We start from the raw sequence: 13,268 nt of genomic DNA on the forward strand, positions 1-13,268 counted from the left end.
CGAAACATTGATGGAGAAAAAAATTGAAAATATCCAATTAGTAAAACGAATAATATATAGTTACTATAAAAATAATTCTTGTTGAATGAGTAATTGACATGTACACTATGTTGTTTGTTCAAATTATTCAACTTTGTAGACAAATAGAAATATTCGTATATTGTGATTTAAACAATATTTGCGCGACGAAACATCCTATGTTTGACATTGTTGGATTCATCAAGTACTTCCCAAAGTTTTGAATTCTTATCGTCTAGTTTATAACAAAAGAAAAAAGAATAATAGTACTGTCCAAAAACATATAGACATAATTAATCATTAACAAATGTTAAAATGGATATAGATTTTGCAAAAATTGTTTTCGGTTTTTTAAATGCTTGAAAACCCTTGTTATTAAGTTAATATATTCACAAGACATACTACTAATTAGTAACGACATGTTTTTGAATATCTTATTGGATTTTATGTGACATGTTTTTGAATGTTAGTGAACTTATTAGTTAGTAAATACCGCAATGATATTCGGTGAGCGATTATAAAAATTCAAAATTAGTCTCCACTATCATAAAAAGTACTGATGAACATGACCTACTCGAAGCGGTAGAAAAATTTCTTTTAATATTAATCACTGAATCAATTCGTAGAGAGTTCAAGTTGTGTCGAGAATATAGATTTGTAGAGAATTCGAATATATTAGAATCATCAGTGTAAATAATAATAGGATTAAACTAGTTGTACAATCATAGTGTACATTAAATTTGATATTGTATGATATGTAGAAAATTGTGCTATTGATTTGAATAAGTGTGATTAAAATCAATGCTAATGATTGTTGCCATGTCAAATTTAATGTCAACCATAATGCAGATGTAGCAGAATTAAATATAATTAACAAGGAAAGGGGTTAAATTACCACATAACTAGAAGAAATATATATTAAAATAATAATTTATGTAGCCCCCATTTGTTTCTCATTTCTGAAAGAATGAGAATGAAAAATATAGTTTTTACGGGCCTCACATAAGAGATAGAAATTCAAATTTGATAGTTTGATATGATGGATAATAATCATATTTTTTTATTTTAATGAGAAAATAATGGGAACCAAACAGGGGCTTAAAAGTTCAATTGACTTAATTTTAAGGACCATACTATATAAAATTTTACATAATGTCATATCACATTTTTTTTTTCCTCTGGGCGTTTTCTTCTGGCAAGTGGCTTTTCTCTAAGTCCCTGTTCGGCTCTCATTCTCTTTCATTTTTTTCATCTCTTTTATTTTTAACTACACAATCTTTTATAAAATAATATTACACATAAATAAAAAAAAATTATTTTTTTTTCCCATTACACGTTATTAAAAAAACACCATTCCAAATATTAAAATTTAGAGAGAATGAGGGCAGACTTTAGCAAAACTCATTGTACTTTTTAGAAGGACCAAATAAGTTCAACGAAAAGAAGCCGCCTAATTTCCCGGCTATGCCTATGATCAGTTTCTTTCAAGTACGGATTACAGACTACAGCCTTCCCTTTTCATTAATTACTACTATTAATGTGGGTGGGATTATTTACCAATCTTCAATTTTAATCTTTCGCACTTTGAATTCTTTAGGAATTAACTGGTCGGTAAATATTTCAAATTAGAAGTTATTGACTTCATATAAGGGATTCAAGTAATTCATTCCCTACGAGATTTGTCAGTCGAGAATACTTATAGATAATATGTTATGGGTTTGCCAGGAAATTAGGGAGGCTGTCATCCTCCTTGACATGGGGTTTCTGATCGCCTCCCTGTTACTTCAGCAAAACCCATTTGTTATAATTGAAAGAAAACACATTTGAATGCAATCGCTCCTTGTTCTCTCAGCAAAATCCATATGTTAAAATTGAGAGAAAAATACATTTGAATGCAAGGAGATTCTTGTTTAATCGCAACAAATGTGACCACTATCTGCTTGCACGCACGAATTTGAGTACAATTGATAAGAGAACATTTTATTTGAACTCTTCACGTACAATCTTTACCCAATTACAAAGAACAGTTTGTACTACTATTGGGGCCTCTCTTTGCAAGTACTTTTTGATCCAAATGGCATGTGTTATTTCGCTTGCACATAACAAAAAAAAAAAAAAAATTGTAGTATGCTAAAATACACATAGATTCATGTATAGAAATAGACCAATTTGACCATCGAAGTGTCAAACAAAATGCTGCGGAGTTTTAAAAATTAGTTTTAAGTAAAGTTTCTATTTAAACATCTTTAGATAAATTACTTCTGTCTGTATAAATAAGCAAAACTATTTACGGCAACGGTGTGAGTTTAATTTGACAACAACTTTTCGAGATATCCTATTAAATGTGCTATAATTCCTTATATTTAATTGAATTTGTAAATTAATGTTATTAGTATTGTCACCTTAATTAATATCAGTAGTGCTAAATATCATTAATCAAATAAAATGGCTGCAAAGACTAAAAGGTTGGTTGTTTATAGATAAAGGAATAATTCGAAGAGTTAGGGTTCCAAAGTAATTTTTCAGAGGGGCATTTTTAAGAATGTACAATTTTAAGGCTATGAGTTGAAAAGTGTTCACTTATTTGAATTTAATGCTAACTTGTCTATTATGCCCTTAATAAAAAGATACATTTTGAAATGGTATTCTCGACGTTTGATTTTTTTATCAATTTGTCACGAATTTTGAGAAGTGACTTTCATGATAAACTACATTAAAATAATGTTTCTCGACATTTCATATGTCATTCTCGACATTTGAACACCGTTTCATTTGTTTAGAATGACATTTTATTTTGAATATGACATTTCTCTACATTTAAAATGTCGTTCTCGACATTTTCGAATCAATGAAAAACATAGCATTTATTGTGATTTGACATGTATACTTTTTGAAATAAATATGACAGATTATGTGTCAAAATTTTATTGGTCAATAACAATATTGCAAAAATATCCATTTTTTGTATTAGTGTGAAATTATAAATTGTTAATAAAGGTATTTTGGTATAACTTCTTTCAAATTAGACATTTTTATAATGGTGAACATTTTTACAAATGACTAGATAAAAATGGACATTTTGTGAAATTTCCTCTTTTTCGGACAATGCCGAAAGAAACAAATAAACGCCAATATTGAGCATGATCCTCTTGCTTATCGAGTAGATTTGCCTCTTTCTTGTGCAGAGTGCCCCAAACAACCCCTACTCTCTCTCTCTCACACACACATACACACAGTCATACACTCGTTCACTGCTACTCTGCCTATAAATACTCCTATATTTTTCCTCACTTTCACTCACCTTCAGTTCCCTCATTTTTGTTTGGAGGGAGATTGAATAACAAGGGTGAAGAAATTTGTGTGTTCTTGTAACAGCATAATGTCAGCCTGCAAAGAGGATGATCCACGTATCGACGGCATTCAATCGAGAATCCGGGTGGTGCCAAATTTCCCAAAACCAGGTATACACAAAAACGTACTGTATACTTGTTAATATTCATTGCTACTTGTAAATGTTCAGCTGTATTTAGCATCTTATTTTAAGGGTTATTAACAGGGATAATGTTTCAAGATATTACCACACTTTTACTCGATCCAAAGGCCTTCAAGGACACCATTGATTTGTTCGTTGAGAGATACAAAAGTAAAAACATTACTGTTGTCGCCGGTAAATGTTCTTTCATTTTGCTTTGCTGTCTATAATACTACGAAAGTGGTCCCGTTTCATGAGTATTTTCGCACTGGAGTTGGATAGATATTTACTCCATTACTATTGTATCACTATTTACTCTATTGCTAATGTATTACGTTTTTCTTTTCAATTTTTAATTCGGGTGGTGAGGATTACGATGGCTGCGTGGATGTGTAGTGTACTCTTTCTGGTTTGAATTTATATGGGATTTATTGTTAGAGTAAGCAATTATTTGTTACAGTAATTTTTCCAACTGGGGTGTGTGATTTGAATATGAACGTTCATAGTAAAGAATGGGGACAAGTTGCTGAAAACCCAGTTGGGGGATGGGGTTAAATGGTGGTGGTGGTAATGGTGGTTGGTGATGGATGCTCACAATCGCATTGTTGAAATAAGAGTGTGGGCCCTTGGGCCGCAATGATGGGTTTTATATTTTATTTTTTCCTGTTTTCTTATCAAATTATAAACCGACTTTGGACAATTTCACTGTATAATGTATTGATTTTGAGCCTCTCAACTTATGGCAAGAACAGGAAAATCTTTTTATATGGTATGATGATGGTGAATTATGACTATCTCTGAGTGGCATTGTGGTTTTTCTATTGAGCAATGATGATCAATTATTGTTGGAAAGATTGTTTATGGAGGTCCAGACTCCACTATAAGTTGTATCTTCTTTGTCTCTTCCCACTGGCTATTTCTTTTATTATGTTATGCTATAGTTTGATCATTGATGAAATTTCAATATGGCGAATTTGGGAAAAGTGGTAGTGAACAGTATATTTTCCAATGAATAATGCTACATGTACAGGGAATTTTTCACAGAATTTTTACAGGCTTCCACTTGGCTCAGTTCCATTGGCAGTTAGCGTGCACAAAAAAAAAAAAAAAAACTGCCTTTGCATTTCAGCTTACTGTTAATAATGGTCATTTTATGCTTATTATTGCTTCATTCTCACTTGCTGTGTGGACATTTTAAAATCCATTATGTGTGATGTATATATTCTTTTATTTCTTTTGTCGGTGTAGGACCTTCTTATCCATTTTCCTTGTAGATTAATTAATGAAGATTGTATGTCTACTTCTTATTCTATCCTCCTGTATTTTCAACATTTTTTTAGCGTTCGTCAACATTTCACAGTCGATTTTGAATTTTTACTCAATAATCATTCAACCATGTAATAAAAGTGGTGGTTTCCTTGGGGTAAAAGTCCTAGCATCAGTTTTATATACTTGTAATATTTGATACAACATCCTATGAGGCAGGACCATAAACTTGTTAAGTCTTGTTTAACACATAATGCAACAAAAGGCTGCATCACTTGGCACCATGAAAAATGCAACGTTTCAATATCCATTTTTAGTTCCAAATGAGAAGGCTTAGCTTGTTTTTGTGTTATTGTTTAGTTGTTCATTACATTTTTTTTCAGGATTTCTATTGCATTTCAATCGGTATAACATTAGATTTGTGAGATATGCCAACTTTGGTGCCATTATAGTAATATGCTCCCAGTGTTTTGTCTATGGAGGAAAATGATTGTTGCAGTTTGTATTTATTTCGTGACTGTTGTTGTCTTAATCATGCTCATTAATTTTTGTCTTAGAATGTAGAAGGGCTCTCAATTACATGATGAAAGGATGTAAACTCACATTCTAAGATGTTAATGTTAAATTCTCTAACCTAGTTATAAATGTAATTTTGTTGTTCATGGTTGTATTCTCCATTTTGGTGGTGTTTTTACTATCTAATTCTTCTTTTAGTTTCTTTTTGTTCTATAATCATAACCAATGCACCCTTGCTCAAGGATTCCATGTAATTGTCGCACACAATTTATACTATACACATGGGGAGTCTCACCTCTAGTTACTCTTACTTCATATATCAAGGCCTCAAGCTGTGGTCTTGGTATTGGAAACAGGTGTGTGAAGTGTGGGTATGTGTCATACGACATGGTAATAACGTGTTTTAATATTTTTCTTTATTTCTATGGTAAATATAAGATGACCCAAAAAAATGCATAGTCTAATCTATTTTATAGTTAAAGAACAAATTAAACACCTCTTATGTACTTCCTAAGTTTATTAAGGATGCAAAATATCTGATAATTATACTATACTGTTGTTTGGGTGTCAAGTGTATGATAAGGCTAATTCATACATTTAAAAGAGTAGCGTATTTCATGCATATTTTTCTATCTTCTTTGTAAAGAAGTACAGAAAGTAAAATGTCTTTCATTGCTCTATTTCTGGCCAACTACTTATCATGGAGATATATGAAGAATTACTTGTTAAGTTAAAGAATTATCATGCAATATCGGGATTTCACATGGTTTTCCATTCTATCACTCAGGAATAGAGGCCCGGGGCTTTATATTCGGACCTCCCATTGCATTGGCAATTGGAGCAAAGTTTGTTCCCTTGAGAAAGCCAAAGAAACTTCCTGGTACTTTCTCCCAATAGTGTATTCCTAATTTACAATTATTAGTGGAATTTTTTTTAATCTGAAATATACGATTATTTTCTTGTACACCCATGTGTTATTCAATTAATTAGGCAAAAAATCTCATCATCTTTATCTTATTTTTTAATACCTAATTAAATCTTCTTCAGGTAGACCATAGTGTTTGCTCGTTATCTACTTTGCTTGGAATCCTGCCATTCTCGTGTTAATTTATATCAAATGTATTTTAAACCATCATATATAACAAGCATGTTTACTTGAGCTTAGCTTCTGGTCAGCCACATTGTTTAACCATTATATACATAATACATTCCAAATGCTGCCTTTTTCATTCGATTGATTTAGATCCATTTTTCAAGCCATCATTGTTAGCTAACGGTTTCCTGATACATGGGCTCCAATTTTTGTTGAGATTAATCTTTTTTCTCCTTTTTTGATGTTATTATTTTACATGTTAATGATGTTAAAACTATTTTGTCTTGCTATAAAGTTAAAGAAAAAAAAATTGTGCAAGGTTCTTGTTCGTTTCTGGTGAGTGGTTACTATCATCTTTCAAATTCATTTATTCGCAGGAAAAGTTTTTAGGGAAGAGTATGACTTGGAATATGGAAGTGACTGTCTTGAGATGCATGTTGGAGCAGTAGAATCTGGGGAGCGTGCATTGATTGTTGATGATCTGATTGCTACTGGGGGCACTCTCTGTGCTGCCATGAACTTATTGGGTACTCATCATTAATATTTATATTATGCAGGCTTTCCATAATATTTACTTTTTTCGTTCTGTTTTATAAAGAATCTGATTCACCTATGGAAATGTTCTTTCACATAATGTTGTGCATTATTACGTTCTTCATGTCTTCATTACTATGGAAATCTTTTCAAACCATAAAATAATGGTTACATTTTGCATATTTTTCTTACTTTTTTTCTTTGCAAGAATAATAATGTACATGTTGCTGGCTTGACTTGATATTGTTGCTTCTCAGAACGTGCTGGAGCCGAAGTTGTAGAGTGTGCTTGTGTCATTGAAATACCAGATCTAAAGGTTTGTTGTTCTCATTTCTTTTCCAATTTCTCATATCCCCTTGGGAAAATGACCTTTTTAAGTTGGTCGTTTTTTATATTTTTTACTCCATATGTTTGACCATCACGACAAGATTTTGATCAAGGTTACTTTTCATGTGGTCATCTATTTTGTTGATGTTCGTCTCTCGACTTTTAGTACTTCTATTTATGTAGGTTTAGTTATTTATGAAATATGGTGGGGACAAGTACTTTTATATGACCTCATAAAATGACCTTCCAACTCATTAATCTTTTTTCAGCGATTAAATAACATGGTTGCGAAAAGGCTTGAAATTGGCATTCTTTTATTCCATTTGTTCACCAAATAAGGTGCTGGTATTGGCCAACTTCTCACTGAATTTTTCTCTGAAGAAGGTTATTGTAACCTGATACTGCAGGGAATTTAATGCAACTATAATACATTGACCTTCTAAATGCAATCGAGGGGTGGGGGCAGTAAACAAATTGGTTTGGTCCAGGCTTCGCTTTTGACTTTTCATTCTCTGTTAACTACTGAGTGCTAAAGATTGGTGACTCCTTTATTTACATAACAGTGTCAAATCTTGTCTTTGACATAATATGTGAATGACTTTAAACTACCTCCTGTTATCCTTTAGAGCCGAAACAAAAGATTAGTATATATTTGAAGTCTCGGTGATTTCTTCGATTGTTCTGATTTATATTTCTGTCCTAATATTGAATAAAATAAGTAATGTAAAATCATAAAGCCCATGTTATATTAATTGGTATTGAGGTTATGAGTTAGTGATTTCTTGGATTGTTCTCGATTTTCATTCATATTCTTGCTACCCACTTCTTGTCTAGCAATGCGACTGTGCCTATGTGCATTTTTGGGTGGTGATAAATTAAATCAAGTGACCTTTCCCCAAAAAAAATAAATAAATAAATAAAAATAAATTAATTAAGTGATTATAAGTTGTGGATCATACGGAAAATAAGATGGTAATAATTATGAGTTTTATGAAATGTGTGACTAAAACGCGTTTTCTACCAGAGGTGATCAAACCTTCTCAAACAAGCTCTAAATGTGAAATATAAGTTGTTTTTTGGGTTTCGTTAATTTGATCACTTAACAGGCAATAGTCAATAAGCATCTACACACTCATCAGTTGAGGCATATATCCTCACGTTTTGTTCTTTATTTACCATGATATAATTCTAACATAATTCATCTCTTGATTTTGTCACTCGACTCTAAATGTTGTAGGGAAGTGATCGATTAAAAGGCAAGCCATTATTCGTTCTCGTGGAGTCTCAATGGAAGTGACAAATGACAATATGGACCTTTGTTCCTATACATATTGGAACGCTATTTACCAGAGCTGCATCGCCCAGGAATATCCTTTAACTTTAGCCCCCCTTCATTTCTTTTACTAGTGGGATTTTACATAATTTAGACTGTTTATTTTCCATATTAGCTTAGGAAATTATGCAAAATGGCTTGTTAAAAAAGTGTCTATCCTCTCATGGATGGATGATATTTTCGACTCTTGGATGCTTTTGTTTTGTGGCATTCTGAAAGCCTGGAAATCTATTTTGATTGTATTTTTTTTTCTCTATTTGGTAAATCCCGTTTAACTGTCATCACTAATGGAGCTGATGGTTTTCTAAAACTTGGATTAGAGTTTAGTATTTATAATTGCTATGTTTGTTATGTTGCATCAGAACTGCTGTTGTCTTGTAATTTTACGCATAACTAGCAAGAGGAACACTGATATAGACTCCCAAATGAGTCGGGCTGCCTTGTAAAAACTCAGTTGATCCGCACAAGTTCGATGTGATGTGTGCGCGGGTCGAACTCGTCATTGACCCCAATATTTATTTATTCTTGTGGATTTAGAGACCTGGTTTGACGCAATCTGCAGCTTGAAAGACTATCTGGTTCTTTTTGAGAAACTCTTCTTAAAACTTAAATCTAGCATTTGGACCAATATAAAACAAAGGGAGATGCTACATGTTTAAAGGAAAATGATAGTCTGATTTACAGAATGTCAAGTGGTAGAATTATATTGAATTTAGCCCCCATCTGCAAAAATAAAATAAAATAAAGTAATAATAATAATTAAAATGGTCAATTAAAATTTGCCACAGCAACACTTGTGAAACTTTTTTAAAAAATTTCTTGTACAAATAGCTTTATTCTAAAATAAATGTCATGTAACAAAAATTAAGGGGTGTATTCAATTGTGATTTTTATAGACATTTTAAGCGGGAGTCTCTTGTAGATTTTATGGACTTTTAAGTGATTTATATAGATTTATTAAGAATTAAGAACAATCTCCCATGGACTTATGTGGATTTTGATTAAAGATTTTTAAAGATTTATGTCTTGGAAATTCATTAAATACATGAAATATTACAATTTTTCTTATGACCTAATTAATATTTTCGAGGATCATGATGTGCACAAAATCTTCTTGAGGAAAGTCACATATACTCTGTAGCTTGGAGTTCTTTATAGTTTTGGTTCCCTCGTATGTGGTCTCTAAATTACCCCAAATTTCTTTCGCAATTTCATACATTGATACTCTCCTAAACTTTTCACTAGACAGATATAGACAAGGCATGAAACCCTTTTACTTGTCAAGATTTGGGGTCCATCTTAATAAGGTCAACCTTGTTAAGATGAGTGTCCCAATCCTTTATATATTGGTCATTATTTCGGTATTTTACCGATGTGGGATTATATTCCCTTAACATGCCCCTGCAAGATGGTGGCTCTTTTGAGCAGACCAATCTTGAAATTCGTGTGCTCATTTTTAGAGACTTAATCGGATCGAATCGCTTGTTGGAGCTTAATGGGCTCTGATACCATGTCAAGACTTGGGGTCCATCTTAATAAGGTCAACCTTATTAAGAGGAGTGTCCCAAACCTTTATATATTGGTCATTATTTCGGTATTTTACCGATGTGGGATTATATTCCCTTAACATTACTATTCCAGTTGCACTCAACTAGTTCATCCTTGGTCCAAAGTGAAATGTCTGTGGGGTTAACTACACTTGAAACAACAGTAGAAGGGGTGTTCCAACCATGTTGCACACCGACGCAAATTCGCTCATCTAGTGACTTCAGAAAGGCTCTCATTCTAGCCTTTTCATAAGCATAATTGCCTCCGAAAAAAATGGAGACACAGAAAGAGATTGAATCATCTAGATTAAGGTAGGACTAGGAATCGAATTGAGGCTCCAATACCATTTGAAATAACGAAGTTCAACCCAACTAAGACTTAGAGAGGGATGAATAGGTGTATTTTGCGGAATTTAAATTTACCAATTAATAAAAGCAACAAGTCACAATTATTAATTAATTCAAATAAATTTACATGCAAGACTATCCTATGAAGAATTACCACAGTTAATAAATTGTTAAAAAGTAAATATAAATTTGACAACAGAGAAAACCTCTCGTGGGATAAAAAAAAAAAAAAAAAAAACTCCGGGCCCCAGCCAAAATAAATTCACTATAAACAAATTAACTTGCAAACTATCGGACTCGACTAACTCTAGTACTTTCTGACCTCCTGACTGTAATAGTAAAGCCTTCTTGGATTGCATGCTCCTGCACGAACTCCTCGCCTTCTAGATTCATTTATCTCCTTCGAATCATTGAGAATTCCTTGTTCTCCTTCAATTAGAACTCTGGCCACCTTCTTTGATCTTTAGAACTCTGACAGATTATGTGGAAGAATGTGTTTCGGTATTTTATATGAATTTGATGTTTTCAATGATATAGTTAAATCAATAGAGGATTTGAGCTATTTGTATGATGTGTATGAAATGATTTCTTGTTTAACTCAATTTTCAACTCAACACATTTTTGAAGTGGGGGCAAGATATATATAGTATAGAGGTTTTGAATTGTATAGGCTACATAAAACTCTTGAAAAACGCAAATTGGGATTTCTCGAGAAACATCGTTCACTTGAGCAAGAGCCCAGCGACAGGTACACAGCTTTAGCGATAGGCAGGCGACAGGCTGACAATAATGCTACTGTTTTCGACGCTAAAGCAACAGTTTGGTGGCCAGCTAGCATAATCTCAACAAGTTTTTCCCTTGTTCCATAGACGTCCCCAACAACTCCTAAATCATCTACACAACATAACACTTGACTCTTTGACTTTTAAAACTCTTTTACAACTATATTTTTTGTCTAAAGATTGCAACAACTCTAAAACCTAACCGTATTTAAAATCCCAAATGAATATCCATAGCTTAAAAATTAAAATTATACCCTTGGTCGTTGTGTGAATGTGAATTTTTTAAAATTAGTTTTTATTCTTAAAAATTACTTTCCACGATTCTTTATATGATTTTTCATGGTTCCCTTTCTTTTATTTTATCTAATTTTTATATTAAAAAACAACAGTTCGTAACCGCATGTTTTACATGTCAATTTATAACTTCTTTTTAGACCTTTTAAAACATGTTTTCAGAAAAAATTTAGTAGTTACAAAATTTATTATAAAAATACTAACATGCACCCAGATCATATATATATATATATATATATATATATATATATATATTATATTAAAACTATCCCAAAAATATTGAAATCCAAACTGCTACCACAGCCACCGTCTCCCATACTCCTCTACCTCCGGCTGATAAACCTAGACACCGGTATCTCCCTCCACCTCTACAAGCTCTTTCACCCCATCTTACCCTTCTCACTCCTCAGTCCTCAAATTCCGCAAATTCTCTCTTCTATAGTCATTCCTCTATGCATTCTTTTAAAAGGATTGTAGCTCCAAAATCTGTTAAGAGTTTAGTCTTCATTCATATCTTCACCTCTTGCTAAGGAAGAATCTGCAATAACAACAAAGAGAATGACGCAACCGAAACAAGGAATTCAAACGAAAACTTCAAGAACTCGAATTTTGGAATCCACTAAATTATGAAAAATAAACTCATGATTTTTATTAATTGAAAAATGATTAAAAAAATGAATTAACCCTATAATTATAAAGTTTACATGAAAATCTAGTTTAAACAAATTAAAATTAAAAGAATTCGAAATGAATTAACTGACAAAAATAGCAGTAGAACTTTAAAAATAGTTTTCGAGCCCTAAACGAACTCGAATGGCCAAAATACATCATAGTCACGGTGAGTTGTGTACTCTACTTGTCTCATCGGTCCAATTCTTTTTCAATCCATTCAACCATCTATTTTACATCAGAGAAACTCCAATGTGTGATATTTGAGGTGATAAGGTGAAGATGTTGTACTTGAAATTGTTAGTTGATCTCTATAAACAAGAATGTAGGCAATAGTATTTTAGTAATGTCGAAGATCTTGGATATGTAATTAAGCCACTGTTTGATGGCCATTATTTGATCAAAACAATGTTTTAAGTAGTGATTTTTAGGAGAAAATATCATTAAAAACTAGGAAAATATTTTGGGTTTACGTACAAAAATTTTATTTTGTGAATATATGATTAAAATGAATATGTAGAAAAAAAGAGTTTTCAAATAATGATTGTCAAACAGGGACTAAATATTAAAGGTAGAATTTCTTTCAATTTAGTTTTGTTGAACTTATTAATAGCTTGTTCGAGAGATTTTTTCAATTCATTTATCTCTAAACTTATTTTTAACTTCACATTATCCAAAAAGAAATCATTTTTCACGTGACCTAATCACTTTTTTCTATTTTTTAGTCACATCCTCCAAAATAATTAATTTTCCCCAAGAAGAATCTCTCCCAAACAATTGTTAAGAAAATATATATATCGAGCTTGATATTATATGTTTCATATTTACTTCTAGGATTGGACAAAACCCAGTCCAAACCATTCAACACAATCAATCCAAACCAACCCGATCGGTTTGAGTTGGTTTTTCAAGTTCAATTGAGTTGTGTTGGGTTTCGAGTTTTGATTTAAGATCCAACCCAACCCAACAACCTGATGAATTAAGAAAAATAATATCTAAGATGAAAAAATCTAAATAAACACAATAGTAAAGGTATGAGAAGGATTTATACTTTATAAGCGTTCATTTT

The 13,268-nt window shown here is 32.1% G+C and overlaps 1 protein-coding gene across 1 annotated transcript; it reads left to right on the top strand.

Moving 5' to 3' along the window:
- The first annotated feature begins 3,179 nt into the window (after window positions 1-3,179).
- LOC111382185 (adenine phosphoribosyltransferase 4-like) lies at window positions 3,180-8,869 on the top strand. The gene is made up of 6 exons (XM_023006089.1): window positions 3,180-3,479; window positions 3,575-3,685; window positions 6,060-6,152; window positions 6,743-6,892; window positions 7,157-7,215; window positions 8,464-8,869. Exons 1-6 carry the CDS (start codon window positions 3,398-3,400, stop codon window positions 8,521-8,523), a joined length of 555 nt encoding a protein of 184 aa, XP_022861857.1. The 5' UTR covers window positions 3,180-3,397; the 3' UTR covers window positions 8,524-8,869.
- The last annotated feature ends 4,399 nt before the right edge of the window (window positions 8,870-13,268 follow it).

This window comes from Olea europaea, unplaced genomic scaffold, assembly GCF_002742605.1.
Source record: "Olea europaea var. sylvestris unplaced genomic scaffold, O_europaea_v1 scaffold2443, whole genome shotgun sequence".
Taxonomy (NCBI): Eukaryota; Viridiplantae; Streptophyta; class Magnoliopsida; order Lamiales; family Oleaceae; genus Olea; species Olea europaea.